This window comes from Drosophila persimilis, unplaced genomic scaffold (genome assembly GCF_003286085.1).
Source record: "Drosophila persimilis strain 14011-0111.01,24,50 unplaced genomic scaffold, DperRS2 tig00000622-arrow-arrow-pilon, whole genome shotgun sequence".
Taxonomy (NCBI): Eukaryota; Metazoa; Arthropoda; class Insecta; order Diptera; family Drosophilidae; genus Drosophila; species Drosophila persimilis.
This window is the reverse complement of record NW_020825326.1, coordinates 1,643,195-1,662,341: the sequence shown is the minus strand read 5'-3', so window position 1 is coordinate 1,662,341 and position 19,147 is coordinate 1,643,195. Positions and strand designations below refer to the sequence as shown.

Genomic DNA, 19,147 nt, shown 5'->3' with positions numbered 1-19,147 from the left:
ACGGATTAATCGGTGATTTCTGTAGATTTCCGTTTATCGATCGCCAGGGTAGGATATCCCGAATTCCCGCCACGCCGATTTCCCATCCGGATATCGTCTTACAGCGACTCGTTCTTACATCTGTGCTCCAACTTGAAGCCTTTGTGAAGTGCACGTGCATTAAAATAGATTGCTTGTCAGAATCATCAGTTTCGATTCACGGGATAATCATGTACATCATTATAGGGAGCATGGAACTCACAAGAGGGCTCCAGAGCCCCAGGGGGGCTAATTGGAGGATCTCCTTAGACTTGAGTCTGAAGCATGGGAATGGTTCGGAGAGGCTGATATCTCTGGATGAGATTGCTGATGATCAGGAAGCTAAGTGACACCATTTCAAGATGCCCTCTGGTAATGGGGGGAACAGACAGCTAGACACTTGCTAATTAGAAGACAGACAGACACCCAGAAGGGGTATACCATTGCTTCATGGAATTCAATTGAAATACAAATGCGAACGAGCAAAGAAACCTTTTCATGAGCGTGCGGATCAAACTAACAGGGTGTTTAAGGCAAGAACGAGTGCCCACACTGTACGGGGTCTGAATGGGGGACAAATTTCCACCCAGGAGACCCAGCGGGGGTAAATTGAGCCGTGAAACGTCGGGAGAACGATGAGACCTCGGGACACATCATGAGAGATGGCCCAGCAGGATGTGCCACCAGGGATGACCATTGCAGTTCGTTTCACTCCATTAAAACTAGATCGCCAGACAAACCAGCCAAATTGTAGGGTTGCGCATAGCTATATAAGTCTTAGCCAGTGTCCGCTCGATTGTATGGAACTCACTATTTCCAATATTTCCTTTCAGAATGGAGTCCTCGGGCAAGCCGGAGCAGGTTCATATCTCGCAGGAGACGTCGAGCTTTTTAGGCGACAACTACTACCTGGAAGAGGGCGAAGAGGTCTTCGGTGAGTCCTCAGAAGTGGGACCTGGGAACTGGGACCCTGAGCATCACAGACCCTTTGCTAACTGCCTTCCCTCCCCTTTTCCCCTAGGTCACCGCACCTACTTCGTGGTGGGACGCCGAAGCGACTTCTCCAGAACCAACAGCCTGAGTCCCAGCATGCCAGCCCATGCCATTGGGGGCAGCTCCCTGTTGCTGCCCGGAGGCCATGCCGGCTCATTATCGCAGAGCGCGACCAACATCTCGGCGGTGCAGCCGCAAGTGCCGCCCGCCTCGCCGGTGGGGCAGCTCTCGAACTCGTTGAACCCCTCGCCGGTTTTGTCCATACGCCCTCGACTGACCTCGCTGAGCATGAAGCTGCGCAAGAAGTCGCAGAACCACAGCCGGGAGCGGGACATTGAGCGGGGCATCATGCATCCGGCGGCTAGCGGAATACCGCCAGTTATTGTGGTGCGGGAGCGGCCAAAGATCATCATCACCACCAAGTCGCTGCCGGGCAGCCTCGACTCGGATGATCAGCCGTCGTCGCCCACTCCACCACCGCCGCCACCGCCGCCGCCCCCACCGCCCAAGAGCCGGCTGATGGTGTGGAAGGTGCCGCGCTTCCTCAAACGCTTCGAGGAACTGGCCAGCCGCGGGAACAGCTCCTGTCACAGTCAGCCAGAGAAGGAGGATCCCCAGTACCTGCAGCACCTCCATCATTCCCGTCCCTATTGCCCCGAAGAGACCCTGGCCTTCATGGATCCCACTGCACCGAATGGGAATGGGAACGGAACCGGAACCGGAACCGGAACCGGAATCGGAACCAGCTGCGTGTACCAGCAGCTGCCCGTCCTGGTAGAGTCCTGCAGCGTCAGTCGACTGGGTAACCAGACCCTGGACATACCGTCCGCGTCTCGGCCCTTGCTGCACCATGCTGCCACCTCCACGGCTCTGGCCAGCAGCGTCCTCCGCTCCCCAGAGGGGTTCTCCGCAGTGGCAGGATCCAGTGTCGGCGGAGCAGGCTGCTGCTCTCCGGGACAGTATTCCATGTACGACGACATCATCGATGTGCGCTCCTACATCAGCCAGTCCCGCAGCGACATCTCGCCCTTCGGCCGCTCCGGTAGCTATCGGAGCCAGTGCGGCCGTCAGTCCACCAGCGGGGGAACCGTGCTCCCCGTGGAGCAGTCACCCCTGCCCAGGCCACGTGCCTCCACCCTGGCCACTGGCAGGCCACCAGTCGTCGGTGCGTCTTCAGCTGGGGCTGGGGCTGGGGCTGGGGCCACCATCGAGCCCAGCACCTCCAGCACTAGTGCCAACGTCCAGCCCAGTCCCTTCTGCCTACCTGCTCCGCCAGCTGGAGGCGGAGGCGGCCACTCGCGCAACTCGAGCATCTGCCCGTCGGCCACCTCGCGCAAAGATTCGGGGATCAAGAGCAACTCGCGGCGCTCCTCCATCCAGCAGCAGATATACGCCCTCAACCAGTCGGCCATCAGCCAGCACCGCGTCTCCGGCTACTTCACCAGCTCCACCTCAAGCATCTCGAATTTGAATGACATGCAGGGCCTGCCCCTGCCCATGCCCCTCCCGCTGGGCATCGCGCTGCCCATGGTGGTGCCACAGCCGCCCCCGCCCCCGCTGCCGCTGCTGATGCAACCTTGCTCCTCTCAGACGATGGGCGACCCGCTGGCCGCCTGTCTGCAGCAGCTGCGCAAGCAGTCGGACCTCCAGCTGATACGCTGTGTGCGGGACAACGCCAGATCGCAGAGGAGCTACCTGGTGAAGCCGCCGCTGCGGGGCTTCAGCCTGTACTTCAAGTCCCGCCAGCTGGAACGCGACTTCCGCTCCAAGGCCCACCGGTTCGGGACCGAGAACGAGACCGAGGGGCCACCCACACTGGCCACGCCTCGGTACAACACCTACATCGACATCTTCGTGGGGATCGCCGTCTACCTGTGCATCTCGGTGTCACTCTTCCTGATGACCCAGAACACGGTCACGCCTAGCTTCCGGCTCTGGGTGACGCTCTTCTCCTGCTTCACGGCCATCCAGGTCTTCGCCCTCTTCCTGTTTACGAGGCAGATGTGTCGCCGTCATGGCACCGGGAGGACCAGCAGCAGCAGCCGCTCTCGTCTCCGCTCCAAGTCCACCACCAGCGAGGTCGTCGACGGCGATGCAGACGAGGATGCAGATGGAGGTAGAGGTGGAGGTGGACGTGGTCGTGGGGATGTTGAGGCTGGCCTGAGGAGGGGTGGCAGTAGCAGAGGACCTCAGTTCCGGTCGTGTGCGGACCGCATCTTCGAGGCCATCTCCAGCTGGTATCCGTGGCACATTTGCCTGGCCGTGCTGATGGCCATGCCCGTGCTCCTGATCATCGCCAACTTCCTCCTGCTGGACCTGGAGCAGCTGGAGGCCTTCGAGTACCACTACGGCTTCCTCATCTTTGTGTGCATCGTGCACTTCTGCAACTTCACGCAGCTCAACTGCTGGGTGCGCAACATCCTGGCCTTCATGGCCGCCCTGTGCTTCATTGGTATCGCCGTATCGCAGCTGATGGTCTACTCGAGCCGCAGCGACCAGGCCGAGTCGGAGGAGGAGTCGCAGGAGGAGGGCGGCTCCTCGTATATCTTTGAGGAGATCAAGTGGTTCCACGACTACCACGTGGAGATCTACCTGGATCTTCTGCTCATCCTAGTCCTAGTGTGGTTTCTTAATCGCGAATTCGAGATCGGCTATCGGTTGACCTTCTACGGGAACGCGGTCGCCAACCAGGACAAGGTGCGTGTCCAGAACATGAAGAACCAGGCGGACATGCTGCTGCACAACATCATTCCCAAGCATGTGGCCGAGCACCTGAAGAACACGGCCAAGTACTCGGAGAACCACCACAACATCGCCATCATCTTCGCCTCCATCGTCAACTTCAACGAGATGTACGACGAGAGTTATCTGGGGGGCAAGGAGTTCCTCCGCGTTCTCAACGAGCTGATCGGGGACTTTGACGAGCTGCTCTCCCGTCCCGAGTTCCGGGCCGTCGAGAAGATTAAGACCATTGGCTCCACCTTCATGGCCGCCAGCGGGCTGGACCCATCGCACCGAGGGTCGGGTGATGAGCACATCCACACACTCATGGAGTTCTCCATTGCCATGCAGGAGGTGGTGGATGCCTTCAACAAGGATCTGCTCGAGTTTAATCTGATCCTGCGCATCGGCATGAACATTGGCGATGTGACGGCGGGCGTGATCGGAACCAGCAAGCTTTACTACGACATCTGGGGCGACGCCGTCAACGTGGCCTCGCGCATGGACTCCACGGGTCTTCCGAACCGCATCCAGGTGGGCAAGGACTGTCTGCCGTTCCTCACCGCACGCTACGACTTCGAGCCACGCGGCAGCGTCTATGTCAAGGGTAAGGATCACATGGAGGTCTTTCTTTACACGGATCGGCGAAAGACCCAGCTTCCAGATGAGGGTCTGCAAGCGAAGGGGGAAGAAGAGCTGGATAACGAGCAGCAGCAAAAGCAGCAGTTAGAGGATAATGAGGTCGAGAATGATAATGAGCATGAGCATGAGCATGGGGAGGATAAGAAGGAGGTTGATGTTGATGCTAATGTTGATGATGATGAAGAGGAGGAGTTTCACTCGAGCGAGACCACAACGCTCTTCAAGTCGCAGGAGTCTATACAGGCAAATGGCGGCAATCATTTGACGACGACGGTCACGATAACGACCCCGCCCTCCTCCCAGTGAGTGGAACCGTAGACAGTCACGACCACGGACAACTCTTGGCAGTAAGCACTTGAAAACTGGTTTCAAAATTGCATTTAATGAATCTACAAGGCCGAGGAGAAGCAACACACAAGAGCAGGAGTGGAGGAGTGAACAGCTGCCTGCCAAGAAGGAGCTTAGTCCAAGATTTGTAACGACAGACAAATGGCTGGAAGAGTTGGTGGAGTTGGTTTCAAAATGGAAGACCGAGGGCTTCTGAGGGTTTCTAAGGGCTTCTGAGGGGTGGGAGGGGGTGGCTTTGAAAAGCGGGCAGGGGGTTTCCGGATAAAGAAGGGCAAACCATGTTTTTGTGATATGTAAAGAATATGAAGATATATAGATAGAATCGATAGAATCGGATAAGTTTGAACGGTCCTTTAAAGTTGATATTGATTGATTGATTGGTTGATTGATCATTGTTATTATGCAGTCAGGAATGATGGATCAAGCTGATCAGGTTGCAGCTGAGGTTATGCTTTAAGAGATGGAGGATGGCAGATCAGATGGAAATTGGATGATAGAAGATGCAGCGGGATATCTTCGGATATGCATACTCGCAGAGCGTCGATGCACCGATGCTCCCATAGAATATTATATTTAATTGTATTAGCAAGTTGTTTAGTCGTAAGCCAAAGCAGATCACACATCTGTAGCTCTATGTGTATATGCTTCTCCCTCCCTCTGTCTATAAGTTCATTCTTTTTTTTAGCGTATCGCCTAGCATAATTACCGCTTGCTTGAAGAAGGGAGCACCTCTACTCTAAGCTAAACTAATAGAAATCCGTGGCTTTAAATGTTTCTGAAGAAGAGCGAAGATACTCGTGTTAGCAAAATAGTTGTGGACTGTGTGTGCATATAGTATGTGTATGAGTAGATTCGATGTATGTTAGAGTTATCTTATAAATGTATCTACTACGTGTGTATATGCATACATACATATGCGTACGTACATTTATACATATATGTATAAGTACACATATGACATTTTTTTTTTAACAATGGATATACCTGTATGTACTTGTTGTTGTTCATGTTGATCATAAATGGATATATACATATATTGTGTGTGTTTAGGCATATTTATGCGTAGTTACTCACAAATTACTTGAATGTGTCCCGCGATTAATTAGTCCATGCGCAACTGCAGCACAAAAGTATGCTACGGCAAGTAGAGAAGCAGCACTGCGGCACTGCTTGGCAATCGACTGCTTGCGCACAATACTCACGTAAACAGACACACGCTCGCACACCCACCAAAAGCTTTCACCTCTCTCTCACTCTCTCTCTCTTTCTCACACACACATAAACGTTTTATAAGTCTTTTGTATCATTTTTTTTATATAAACATCTTTTTTGTGCAATGAACTTTTGCGACACCTGCTAACTGTAAACTTAAGGCAACTCTATTTCCGCTACAAAAACCAAAACAAAATGGATGCAGTGAAGAGATATACTACAAACAATTTTGGAGTATATTCATATGAAACCTATGGACCCTATTGTATTTTTATATAAACAAACAAGTATTTTCTACTAATTTATTGAACAAAAAAAAAAAACTAAAATCAAAGGAAATCGAAATCGAAAACCAAAAGAGGAGTATACTTTTTTTCTTGTCTTTTTGAAACGTCTAAGTGTACATACATGATATACACATATTTATATTTATAATTGTATATTTTTTATAAACAAAAGCGAAGAAGAAAGTGAAATATGAAAATGATATTTGAGTGTGCGCGGAGAGCGAAAGCGCAGCATCAGTTTTTCCCCACAGATCGTTTAGATCCAATTTACGATTCGTTGAAGTGTTTAAATGTTGTTGGAGGATACACCCAGCCATAGCCATATATGAGTATCTATGTATATGTATGTATATTTATGTGTATGGAGCGTTGGCAACGAGCCGCATCCCAATCCTAAGTGTGTTTTAGCAAAAAGATTTCAAAGAGTTTATCGAAATGTTATAGGCAAACCTACTAAGTGTGATGTGTAGAAATCGAAAAATAAAAGTCAAAAAGGCAGCAGTATTATATTGCGTGTACTTAAAACACACAGCGTTTTATTTGCCGCAGGATCAGGACATAATTTTATCACATATCGCTTACGTTTTCAGTGCAAATCACTTTTTTATATAAATGTATGTGATAAATAATATTATTATATAATATAATACATATTTATGTACATATATGAACAATACGCACACCCGAAGTGAGCCAAACTTCAGAACTTGATTTATCTATCTCACTTTCGCATACTACAAGCAATGCCATCATGAAAACCCACCCTTACTTCGTCTCTTCAATTCTAGACGAGTCTACACCGGATGAGTCGGCGTACAACCATTGTAAGTACAGGAAGAACAGCAATTTTCCCAATTTGTGTGGGTGTGTGTTACAGTGAACAATGCCAGAAAGACGGAGGTTGAAAGGTTCAGTTGTATCGTGGAACAAATAATGCAAAAAACGAACGAGTTCCGCTAGATAACGAAAATGTGCGCGTGAGCACGTCATAATTGCGTGAATCTCAATAACATGAGCCATGAGATGAACGAAATCAACAAAAACTGAAGCGGAGACCAGCGAGCTGGTTCGTTATTAACACTCACAGAGAAAATACCCGCAATGTCAACAAGTACATCGAGGTTTTACATCCGTTTCGTTCTCTCAGTCTCTCATTAGTGTACGAGCCAGATTGGTGCTGATTGTGCTGATTGGTGCTGTGGACCAAGAATATCACCGTTGTCATGCGCTCATCAGGTGGAATCAGATGGTATGTGCACCGCTTTAAGAAAAGTGCAACTACCAGAAATTGAGACACCACCAGAACCATTGAATGGCTTGCTCCTCGAAGATTTAAAACTTAAAAAATTGAACAAAAGAATTGGCTGTGCAGTGTTTGCCGACAAGTAGGCCGAACTGCAGCTATCGTTAATAGCTCCAATGAGGGCAGCAGGTCTCAAAGTGAAGAGCCACGAGCTCTTGGAAGACTTCATTCGCAATGACAATTTATTAATCGCAAGGCAAACAAAGTCAGTTTGTGGCTTAGATTTGGAAACAACAGCGTGTTCTCGTGTGAGCAAACCCTCGAACTTATTTATGTTAGCGAAAGACGGACTGAAAAAATAATACGATGGCTGTTCAATAAGTACGTGACTGTCTGAATTTCCCGTCTCTTAACTGACAGGGCAACACTGCTACTGTCAAAAGGCATCTGTCAACATTTGAAGAATCTTCCTCGTGATTCAAAGAGAAAATGGAAGAAAGTGAATTCCTGCTTGCTAAGCTTGATAAATATTATGGGAACTCTGCATCATCAATTTTAATGGTAAAAAAGTGTTTTACTTGTACCATATAGGGACCATACCATACAAAAAAGTTTTTGTATAAGACTTAATCCTTTGTTCGCTATGTCTCCAGCTATATCCACTATATCGACATGAATAAAAAATACTGAGCAAGGTCGTACAATTAAAATTTCACAATTTTTGTTGATTTTTGAATTGTTAAATTTTGTGGTATATTACTACTTCCAAGTATGAGGAAGTGAATTGCTCATCTAGGCCTAAAACCTAATTTTTGTCTGGTGCAAACTACAAAGAGACTGCCGCATAGCTGCTGTAGATCTTAAAAAAGCATGAACCGACATTTCTTGAAAATAACAGTAGAAAAGGAAAAGTTTCCCAAAACATACACTGACGGGATTCTTATCTCCATGCCAAATGTCATACCAAATGTAGTCATACAGGGCGGAATCGCACAGGGTTTATGTTAATCAACTTTACTCTTTAGGGTGTACACAAAAAGTTGCCATCAAATTTAGGATAGCAATTCACACATCTTGCACTTTGCTGATGTTTTTGTTTTAATCTCGAGTGGCTATGACTCCGTTGCAAGCCTTCAAGGCAAAATAACGATTTTAATCTATTATGGAAATATCGGGGTTGTAGCTTTAATCCAGGCAAATATGCCGTGATGAATATTGGTAAGGGCAATACAGAAAGTCGTCAGCATCTTAGTAGAACACAAAGCAATTGAAAATAAAAAGTTTATATCGTTTTAGGGGGAATAATAAGCCCAAAAATACCAAGTGTCAGTCATGTAAAAAGGAAACGATTATAACAACTAGCGGCGACAATTAAACTAGGGCGATAGCCAATAATCAGTATTCATATTTTCGAATTTTTTGTCAGGGCGAAACAAGAAAACAAGATGTGCGCCAAGAAGGTGCGTGAGGGTTCCCCGAGATACGAGTAAACATGAAATTTTTGGCTTGGCAGGAGTCATGCCACCAATTTTCAGGGCGAAATGGCTTGCTGCCAAAGACCTCTTCAAAAGTAACTGAACTAGTAGGTGATAAATAATACCTCAAAGCTGTGATAACATTTAATGGGCTGGGGACAAAGACATAAACAATATTATAGATAAGTCTGGTCAGCATCTGACCATCTTATTCCAGGTAGGATTCCAGATCCCGAAGGTGCTAAAATCAACGAAAAAACTCCTGCTTGGATAGAAAAACTATCAATAAGAGAAGGGGTCACAATTGGAGTATAGAGCCGGTATAACGGCTCTAGGCATATAAACATTTTCCCTGACATTCCCAAAACATACCTTGGCATCAAAATCTAAAATGGACGGCAAAAAGTATTCAAATTTTGAACAGAATGATGACACGACACACATACGACACAGTATACTCGTACGTTCGGTACCACAGCCTCCAATAGCTCTTAAGATACACATGTATGCATTTCCTACCATCTCGTCTATCCGAGTTCCCTTAAATGATCTGTCGTCGCGTTTATCCTAATTACGCGTTCATGGCCTTTATTTAATGGACTCTCCCTTTTCTTACTCTCAGTCCGCATTGCCGTCGAGCGCATAGTTCGCGGCCACAACCTCCAACTTTGTACATTAAAACATCGAACGGTAAAACATTCAATTAAAATCTAACAACGGAGAACTCTTATTGGTAAATGTGGAGTCAGAGCTGTCGAAAAAGCTTTCAACAGTATTTCTGCATGGAATCAAAGCCAATGATTTTTGATTGCCACTTTGAAACACTTCCACACCTCAGGAATAAATTAGAAGTCTTCAGACATTACAACAATTTTAAACAATTACTAACTAAACGAGCGGGAACGTTGTGAGTCACAGCTGGGGCCGCGACTCTACATTTATACCCGATACTCAGTCAGTGCGTCCGCTATTGGTGCTGATCAAGACACACACCCATCCACTTTCACGACAAATATTTAAATCCAAATCCCATTTTATCCCTTTACTAGTATACAATTTTCCTATTACATACCAACATCCAGATCTGTTAGCATCTTGGCATAGTGCCATTACATCCCCTTCAAGTCTTTTGGTCACTAGGCAAAAGCATCGCTACTCCGTGTGATTTCTACCACTAGAATACCACTACATATTCTGGGAGCGATGTCAAAACAGGAGGGAAGAACCGGCGCTCTTCTCCGTTCAAAATGTTGTTAATTTCGTTCATCTCTCAATTTCGACATGCTCACACGCAAATTTTCTTGATCTTGCTGGATTCGATCGTCTCTTTTTTCAGCTCTTGTATTTCGCATTCGTCTTGCATTATGCATTCGCTGGCATTGTTCACTGTGACAAATTGCCGTGCTTACTGATGATCAACTGATCAACGTGTCGCAAGGCACACACAAAATAACATCAAAGCCAATACATTATGTTTACATTCATATTTTTCATACAAAAATGCTTTCGTTATTTCGAACCGAATGTGAACTAGCGCCCAAACGCATCATTCGACGAATGTGCCCTAGTAGAAAGGACCCATTACATTAAACAAAATCCCGTCAGTAAAATGTCCAATATATGTAGTTTATTTTTTCTTTTTTGATTCGTTTATTGATTGGCGGCTAGGCTACTTGTTAGCAAGGCCCCTGTGAAGGCGTGTCCATGGCAGGCGGGAGGCAAGCACAGGCATACCCTCCGCCGCCAAGGCATATTCAAATTGGATATTACATATTTACAAATTGCTAATGGTCCACACATACACAGACATTGCACAGTTGGGGGACTGAAAAAAAATATATATGAATACCTCATATATACCATATAGGTTTCTATGTATACATACACGGAGATATATGCCGATATAAACATGGGTATATGCTTGGGTTACAGATTTCACACATACAATTTAAATATATAGAAAAAAATATGTTAAAATTATTCAAAAACAAGGGCGGAGAGCAGGCCATGGAGTCTGGCTTTCTACAAGAATCAGGAGTCGCTGAGAATATCCTTCAATATCGAACTGGAGTTGCGTGAGGGTGCAAATTCATTGGAGCTTATTGCTAGCTGTCCTGACTGTCCTGCACCGGCACCGGCACCGGCACCCGCGCCCATTCCCGATGCTGGAAGAGATAGTGGCGGCGCTGAGCCGTGGTCCTGACCCGCAGGCACTGCTGAAGCAGCATGCCCTGCTGCTGCCTGCGCTGGGTGTGGGTGTGGGTGTGAGTGTGGGTGTGGCTGGGGATGTGGGGGCGGGGGGGCCGTGTCCACCTGACCAGTCATACCAAGGAGGGTCGGTCGCAGCTGAGCCGCCGTCTGTGGCTGCGACTCCTGCTCGAGGAACTGCACGAATGCCTGCACCAAATTCTCATTGCCGCGGCCCGGGCCTGCCAAAGAAAAAAAGACAAATTCAATTAGATATGGGTATAGATCCTTCAAGGATATTCCATATGTACTCACCTGAGCCCCCCGACACTGGTCCACCGCCGAGTATGGCTCCCAGCCAGCTGGTCTGCTGCTTATTTAGACCCACTTTGTCCAACTCCTGGATGGTGAACTCCAGCACAGAAGAAATCAGGCGCAACACCTGCTGCTTGTCCGCAGCATTTCCGCTCACCACATATCCGATCACCAGGCTCTTGATCAGGCTCTTGTCGATCTTGTCCGTCTGGCTGCTCTCGCTGCTGTTGAGCATCTTCTCCAGCTGGTCGTTCGCCTCCTTCAGGCTCTCCACTGGCAAAATATACAAACAGGAGGGGCACATTAGTGCGATTCTACAATTGTTCGGAGATGGTTTTCGGTTAATTATTGAATCTTAGGGCTACAAATCCGTTGATAAAGCGCGCGCGCCTGGATCTGGAGATGGCTTGGGCTTTGTCTTTGGCTTTGGCTTTGGCTTGGTCTTGGCATGCGGTTAGTGCGATCAGTGCACGGCGTAGTATAACATAAGTACTGGTTGTTGGATTTAAAGCACACCAGTACCTGATGTAATACTCAGCCGTACAGACGCTGCTGGATCCTGGAAACGCGTCGCGAATGGTTAGCGGAGTTGGCGGCTGCGAGTGGCTTTGGTGCTGTCTGGCTGTCTGGCTGGCTGGCTGGCTGGCTGGCTGGCTGGCTGGCTGTATTGATGGGTTGACATAGTACATTCCCTGGACAATGAGGACTGGCTGACTGGGCTAACCACTCTCCCATGCAAAATGCAAGATGCAAATCAATAACGACAAACGATAAATAAATCAAAACGAATACGGGAATACGAACGAGAATATAGAACGAGAATACGACAACGGAAACAAATCAAAATTCAGCTAGGCGGGCGACAACAGAGAGCAATAGGTGGAAAGGTGGTCGAAGCAATAGTACTTCTCGTTTCACATACATGTACATGTATATGTACATGTACATACACTCGTAATCCTATGTAAATATATGTATATACAAATATATATATATATGTATATATGTACTATATACAGACATGCAGAAAAGGTATGCTACAGCCCATGGGCTTTGGGCTACTGGTTGTTTAGGTGTGTGGTGTACATAATGTGGCATGTGCCGCAGTTTCGAGCAATCTCCAGTTGCAAAGTGAGTGTGTCAAATGCCTCAAATCGCTCACATTTACAAATTGAGATTATTCAATGCTGCAGATACAGTCGGCTTTTGAAAGCCTTCAGCGGTTTCTTTTTTTCTTCTGTTTTTTGTTACGGATTACGCATTACGGGTTACGGATTACGGGTTACGGTTTACGAAATACGAATAATACGATTTACGAACTGATTACGGTTTTCAAGGTTATCTGTTATCTTTTCTCTCCTCTCTTCTCTCTTCTCTTGTGTGTTTTAACGGTCATAGTTATACAAGTATTTGGTACAGCATAATCATAATCATAATCATAATCACAATCACAATCATAATCAAATTATATAAAAAAGCAATTCAAATCAACAAAAATGGAAAGTGCATTAAATCATAAAGGTCAGTAAGCAACAAAGAATACAAATTGAAATAAAAACATACAAAAATCGAGAGAGCTCTCGGTACAGGACATGGAATAAGGGGGCAGCAGGAGCAGTATGGGCAGTATGGGGGACTTCTGTCGTGTACGGAATGAAGATATTTGGACACCAATTTAATAGATAATAGATTTCAATTTCAATAGATACCAAAATACGGATATGTATGTAGTTTTGCAATTTCTGATATATTTTCTACAAATTTTTAGCATTTCTTTTGGCATTCTCAATTTCCTTCTTTACACGACATCGTACTTCCCAACAACAACAACAACGACAACAACAACAACAACAAAATCATCAACACGCATCAAAGCTAGTGATCGGAAAGGAAGGCTACTATTCGTATAAGTACAAACGATAGTTTCTAGGCGCCTCAAAGAGGGTTGGATTTGCATGGGATTTGGGTTGAGGTGTTGATTTGGGGTTGTGTTGGAGGTTGGAGATTGCAGATGTGGGATTGCCAGCACCAGTTTGGACGGGGGAGTAGTGCATTGCACAGACAAACGGACAAGACGGACAAGACGGACCGGCGGACAGACTCTGTGAGTGGTGTGTGGTGTGTGGTCTGTGGCGTGGAGTGCGAGCAAGGGTAGGGCAAGTATGTTAGGAGTTAGGGGTGCATTTTGGCGGTGGGGGTGGGGGTTTAGTGGTGGAGGAGAAAGCAATATGTTTTAGTTTACCTGATGCTGAGGTGAGCAACTTAAAGTTACAGCCAATACAGTTTTAGCCACGTGCCGTAGGTGCGAATTAGCGAGTATTTTTTTTGTTTTGTTTTTTTCTTTCGGTTTTTTGCTTTCTATTGTTGTGTTTTTCTTTGCGCTTTGGTGATAAAATGCAATTCAAAAAAGTCGATACCAACTGAAATTCCGAGTGTTTCATATCTTGCTTAGCTCCCAGAATTACCAGCTGATATTTACCTTTGAGAATCGTGAGGTGAATCGTGACGTCGCTTTCTCTGGCACTCTCTCTCGTTCGCTCTCTCTCTCTCTCTCTCTCTCTCTCTCTCTCTCTCTCTTTCTCTCTCTCTCGCATACACTCTCTTTCCCTGGCTTTCTCTCTATTATGCTCTCTTAATCTGGCTCTTGTTCATTCACTCGATAGACAGTCAAAATTGAGCGATTTTTCTTGGAGTGCAGATTGGGATGCGTGATCGAGGGTGGCAATGTTAGGGGTTCGGGGCGACACCATGGGTTGGGGTAGGGGTTGGTGTTGGGGCTGGCGTTGGCGTTGGCGTTAAGGTTAGGGCTACGGTTAGGTACATGTGGGGGTTCCGTTTGTGGCTGGTGCGTTAGTCAAGATCTGTGGCTCTGCAACCCGTAGCACCCGCCGGCTCACTCACCTTCATCCCTGAGCACGGCGATCGTCTGCTGTCCCGCCTCCAGCTGGTCGGAGAGGCGCGCCGCCGCCCGCAGTCCCCGATTGGCCTCCGCGAGCTGCTGCTGCATGGCCTCCATTTCCGCCTGCAGTCGGTCCTGCCTGTCCAAGTGGGCCTGCATCTCGCGGCGGATGCGCTGGGTGGCCATCTCAATGTCGTGCTCCTTGTCTGCGATGGCCGGGGGTTAGGCTATGCTCTTGGGCGGGGGCCGAGGCCAGGTACTCACCGTTCTGGAACTGTTCCAGGGCGCACTGCAGATTGGTCAGTGCCGCCTGCTGCTTCATCTCGCGGTCCTCGCACTGCCCCAGTTTGGCCAGCAGCTCGTCCCGCTGCTGCTGGAGCAGGGCATGCTGGGTCTGCAGCGTCTCCGCCTGTTGGTTCGCCCGAATGCTGTGCGGATTGTGTATAAAAGAGGTAGAAAGAAGTGAGTTGCGTTCCCACTGGGGACCACTATCCCGTGCCTGTTCCTATCCCACCAGTTCCTATCCTATCCCACCGTCTCATCACCTTTTTGTGCTTCCACTCTTTCAGCGCTCCCCATTCCCATCATCGGATCTGATCTTAAGTTAACCCCATTTGCAGCTTGTGCCTCATTCGGCATCTCAGATCCGTCGTTTTCTGTTCGAAAGGAAACACCGACCGAATCACGAGCGACTGGTGGAATACCGATGACTCCGCTCCATCGCCACTTGATGCCACGTTCGGCATTAGCTTGTGGCCGGTTCCCCCAGCATAAGGGCGTCTTATATAAGGTGGCAGCGACTCCAATCGATTACAGCAGCGTGTACAATCAATAGCGGAAGCTATAGTCGTCGGCAATTTGTACGCCCTGATGTGACGCGGTGGGAACAGGTGGGCACAGGTGGATGGCGGATGGTGGATGGTGTGGCATGGTGAATGCAATTAGTGAGGTGTTTGCGGTACCGTCCGTCTCTGTCACGCCTCGTGTCGCTTATCGTGTCGCACTATATACCATAACAGAATGCAATTAGCATTCCAAATGTCTTCCCAAGGTGACCCCGATCCCAGGCTAGGCCAGGCCAGGCCAAGCCAAGCCAAATCCCAATCAGCAAACCCTGTCCCGGTCCCAACGTAACCTTACCTGGCTGAAGTGTACGCGGTGCTCGACTTGGAGACCTCCTGCTGGAGGACCGTCAGCTTGGTGCGCGACTCGTCCAGCTCGCGCTGCAGGTCCACTGTCTCCTGGGTGTGCAGCTCCTCCACCTCGAGGAGATGGGCACGCAGCCGCTCCAGATCGCGTTGGACGCTTGCCTGCTGCTCCTGGGCCTCCCGGGCCGCCTGGGCCTGGCTGCTCTGCTCCGCCAACAGGCTCGCGATGCGCATTTCCGACTTCTCCTTGAGCTCCTGCACTCTCCTCACCTGCTCCTGCAGCGTCTCGCGCTCGCGGACCAGCTCGGCGACCTGCTGCGCGAAAGGCTGCAGGCGCTGGATCTCCTCATAGTACTGGGTGTTCTCCGCGTGCTTCTGCTGGACCGCGTGGATCAGCTCTATCTTCTCCTGGCTAAGGCTGTCGTAGGTCTGCTGGACCATTTGCTTCAACTTATCCTCGCTCTGCTGAAATCTGCTCAGCTGCTCGTCCCTGGCCTGGACCTGTTCTGTGAGCTGCTCCAGATCAGTGGCCTGCTTCTCCAGCTGCTCTTCCTTGGCCTGGACCTGTTCTGTGAGCTGCTCCAGATCAGTGGCCTGCTTCTCCAGCTGCTCTTCCTTGGCCTGGATCTGTTCTGTGAGCCTCTCCAGCTCAAAGATCTGCTCATAGTCTCTCCCTCCCAGCTGCTCGTCCTTGCCATTGATCTGCGCTTTGAGCTGCTCCAAATGCAAGCATTGCTCCTCCAGCTGCGCGTCCTTGGCATGGATCTGGTCGTGGAGCGTCGCCAGATGGGACTTGTGGTACTCCTGGGCAGCGTGGAGCTCTTCCACCTGCCGCTGCATCTCTTCTAGCTGCGACTCCTTCTGGGAGAGCCTGGTCCGGCACTCTTTCAGCTCCTGTTCCTTCTGGCTTCGGTCGTCCTCCTGCTCCTTCTCTTTCTCCGCCTGGGACGCCTCCGCATCCAGCTTCAATTGGAGCCGCTTCTGGGCTTCGTGCGCCGTCTCAAGGCGGCGCCTGGCCTCCTCCAGCTGGCCCTCCAGCTGGACAATGGTTTCCTCGTGGTGCTCCTCGATGGTCTCCAGCTTGTTGCGCTTGAACTTGTCCAGTTCGTTGAGTAGAAGCTCGTTGTTCTTCATCAGATCGTCGCACTGAAGAATGTACTGCGAGATGTCTGCCTCCAGGGTCTTCTTCTCGTGATCGCTGATCCGCTGCTGGTCCTGCAGCTCCAGCAGCCGCTTCTCGGCGGCGTCGAGGCGCTGCCAGCGCTCGCTCAGGACGCGGTAGGCCCGCTCCAGGCTCTGCTGCGGCGCTGCCGTGGACAGGCGGTCCTCAATCTGGGCCTGCAGGAGGGACCGAAGCTTCTCCAGCTCGTCCTCGTCGTCCGCCTCGGCGTCGTCCAGGTCGGTGATCTCCTGCTTCTCCTCGGCAATGGCCTGCCGGAACTTGGCCTGGGCTATGCTGGCGTCCAGCTCCTGGCGCAGTCGCCGATTGTCGGCGCGCAGGGTGTCCATTTGCTGCTCCAAGTCGTGCGTGTGGGTCTCCTGCTCCGCCTCGGCGTTCAGCTTGAGCTCCTGGTTCTGCATGGTGAGCTGTTGCAGCTTGAACTGCAGCTCCAGCTGCAGCTGCTCCTTCTCGCCCTCGCTGATGCGCAGGCGGGTCTCCAGCTCGGCCAGCTGATCGCCCAGAAGGCTGGAGGAGAGCTCCTTCTCCAGCTGGGCGTCCTGCAGCTGGCTGTTGGCCAGGTTGAGCTCCGCGATGAGCGTCTCGAGAGCCACGAGCTTGTCGCGCAGCTTCTCCTTAGACGGGGGTTGCGTGGGGTCCGGATCGGGGTCTGGATCGGAGCCAGAGCCGGAGCCGGAGATGGCATCCGCCTGTCGCACCACAATGAACTCGTCCTCACTGTGCTTGGTGGAGGTGGAGGAGCTGTTAGAGGACGACTCAGAGGTCTTTTTCTCCTTGGCCAGCTTGAGGTCATCCAGCTCCTTGAGCAGTTTCTCCCGCTCCGCCTCGGCCAGGCGAACGCGATCGATCAGCTCGCCATTGTCCGCGCCCCGCTTTTCCAGCAGCTCCTGCATCCCGGCCAGCTCCAGCACTCCCTGCTTCAGCTCCAGCGCCTGCTGCTCCAGCTTCTGCTGCAGCTCCTCCTTGGCCGCCGCCAGGGCACTCTCCGCCCTGCTGTGCTCCTCCAGCTGCTTTTGCTGCCGGGCAATGGCCATCTCGTGCTCGACCATGCGGTCCGCCTGCCGCTGCCTCAGCTCCCCCACCTGCAGCTGCAGCTGCTCTTTGCGCCCCAGCACATCCCGCATGGCCAGCTCGTGCTGGGCGTCCAGCTCCTCCAACGAGGCGTTCAACTGTGCGTTGAGCTGCTCCAGCCCCGCGATGCGAGCGTTCAGGCGGGACACATCGCTGTTGCCCAGGGCTATGTCCACGAGTCCCGCCCCCGAGCTTTCTGTCCCGGCTGTTCCGGCTGCTGTGGCGTCTCCCTGTCCCTCGGATCCGTCGGCGCCGTCGTCCCAGCACTCCCAGCTGTCCTCCACATTCTGGTCTTCAGCGGCCTTCCGCTGCGGCTGTTTCTGGGGATTAAATCAAGAAGAAGGGATTGATGAAAAACGGCATTGGCTTAGCGGGGGATGAATATGTTCCGTGTTCAACGAATCAATAATCTCCTATTAGAAATAATCGCCTTAGGAATTGACCCAGTGAAACGGAACGGAATGGAGTGGAACACGGTTCAATGTTCCGTGGTTCAGATAATTACACAGCAAAGAAAAAACATCGGCGTTCGTTTGGAAACTCAAACCTCGTCCGTGTCCACGTTTTCTCCTATCAATGGGAATGGAACAGATTTTTAGATCCTCCGAAAGTCTCGCCTCAATCGAAATACGTTAGACACTGACAAGAAAGATGGCAAAACGGAATTCCTTTGGGAAACTGTTGTTCCACTTACAACGAAAGTGTACGCACACCTACTATTTCAGGAAGTCAAATATCCCGATAGAAATGACTGGAATGGAACTGCGTTCTCAGTTTCAGATCTTCCACAAAATACCAAGAGATTCCATGAGTTCCCGGCACAACTGTACCCCGCCACACCTACTGACTGGAATGCGTGGAACTTGTGGGACACGTGGACCATGGGGAGCTGGGACATTGGAGCATTGGGGAATTGGGGAATTGAGAGGAAGTCATGCACCTTTGCGCATGCGTCGCCTGATTGGCGGCCCTCGCATCCTGCCTGCCCCTGCCCCTGGCCCTGGCCCCGCTCTGAAACATGACTAGCTCATCAGCAAACCAGGTCAATTGGCAGACGCTAATGGCTACGGCCAGGGCAGAGCAAATGGGGGGACTGCGGCGCGGCGGTGGTGGCGGCCGCAGCGCGTGAGACATTCGCGCGTTAATGAGTTTATGGATGAGTTGAGCAAAGATGGCGGCGACAGAGCACAGACCGCTGACGTTGCGGTCTCTGTCTCTGTCTCTGCCACTACCTCTGCCGCTGCTGGCAGCCCCTGCGATAAGGTCCCAGCAACGAAATCCCCATAAAACCCATGACGGGACCGCTAAGCGGGCTAACAGCCAACAAAATGGCTGTAGAGGCCGTAAAAAACGTGGAAAAAAGTAAAACTGCAAAAACGAGCACCAACGGGAAACGGGCTACGAAATA

At 50.1% G+C, this 19,147-nt stretch overlaps 2 protein-coding genes across 4 annotated transcripts in view; one reads left to right on the top strand and one right to left on the bottom strand.

Annotated features, from left to right (window-relative positions):
* The window catches only part of LOC6600185 (adenylate cyclase type 9), a 45,843-nt gene extending 40,907 nt beyond the window's left edge, over positions 1-4,936 (top strand). For 2 of the 3 annotated variants that reach the window (XM_026990885.1, XM_026990886.1), the window contains 2 exons: positions 852-952; positions 1,040-4,936. In XM_026990885.1, coding sequence (XP_026846686.1) covers positions 852-952; positions 1,040-4,680 — 3,742 coding nt within the window. In that variant the 3' untranslated portion in view covers positions 4,681-4,936. Of the gene's footprint in view, positions 1-472; positions 769-851; positions 953-1,039 lie in introns of those variants that run through there. The other variant, XM_026990887.1, reaches the window with a different exon arrangement.
* Positions 4,937-10,544: 5,608 nt separating this feature from the next.
* The window catches only part of LOC6600182 (myosin heavy chain, cardiac muscle isoform), a 32,179-nt gene continuing 23,576 nt past the window's right edge, over positions 10,545-19,147 (bottom strand). The window contains exons 3-8 of the mRNA XM_026990913.1: positions 15,481-18,059; positions 14,605-14,768; positions 14,343-14,546; positions 11,442-11,714; positions 10,825-11,368; positions 10,545-10,764 (exon numbers count right to left, since the gene is read on the bottom strand). Of these exons, the coding sequence (XP_026846714.1) occupies positions 10,971-11,368; positions 11,442-11,714; positions 14,343-14,546; positions 14,605-14,768; positions 15,481-18,059 (3,618 nt within the window). The 3' untranslated portion in view covers positions 10,545-10,764; positions 10,825-10,970. The remainder of the gene's footprint in view (positions 10,765-10,824; positions 11,369-11,441; positions 11,715-14,342; positions 14,547-14,604; positions 14,769-15,480; positions 18,060-19,147) is intronic.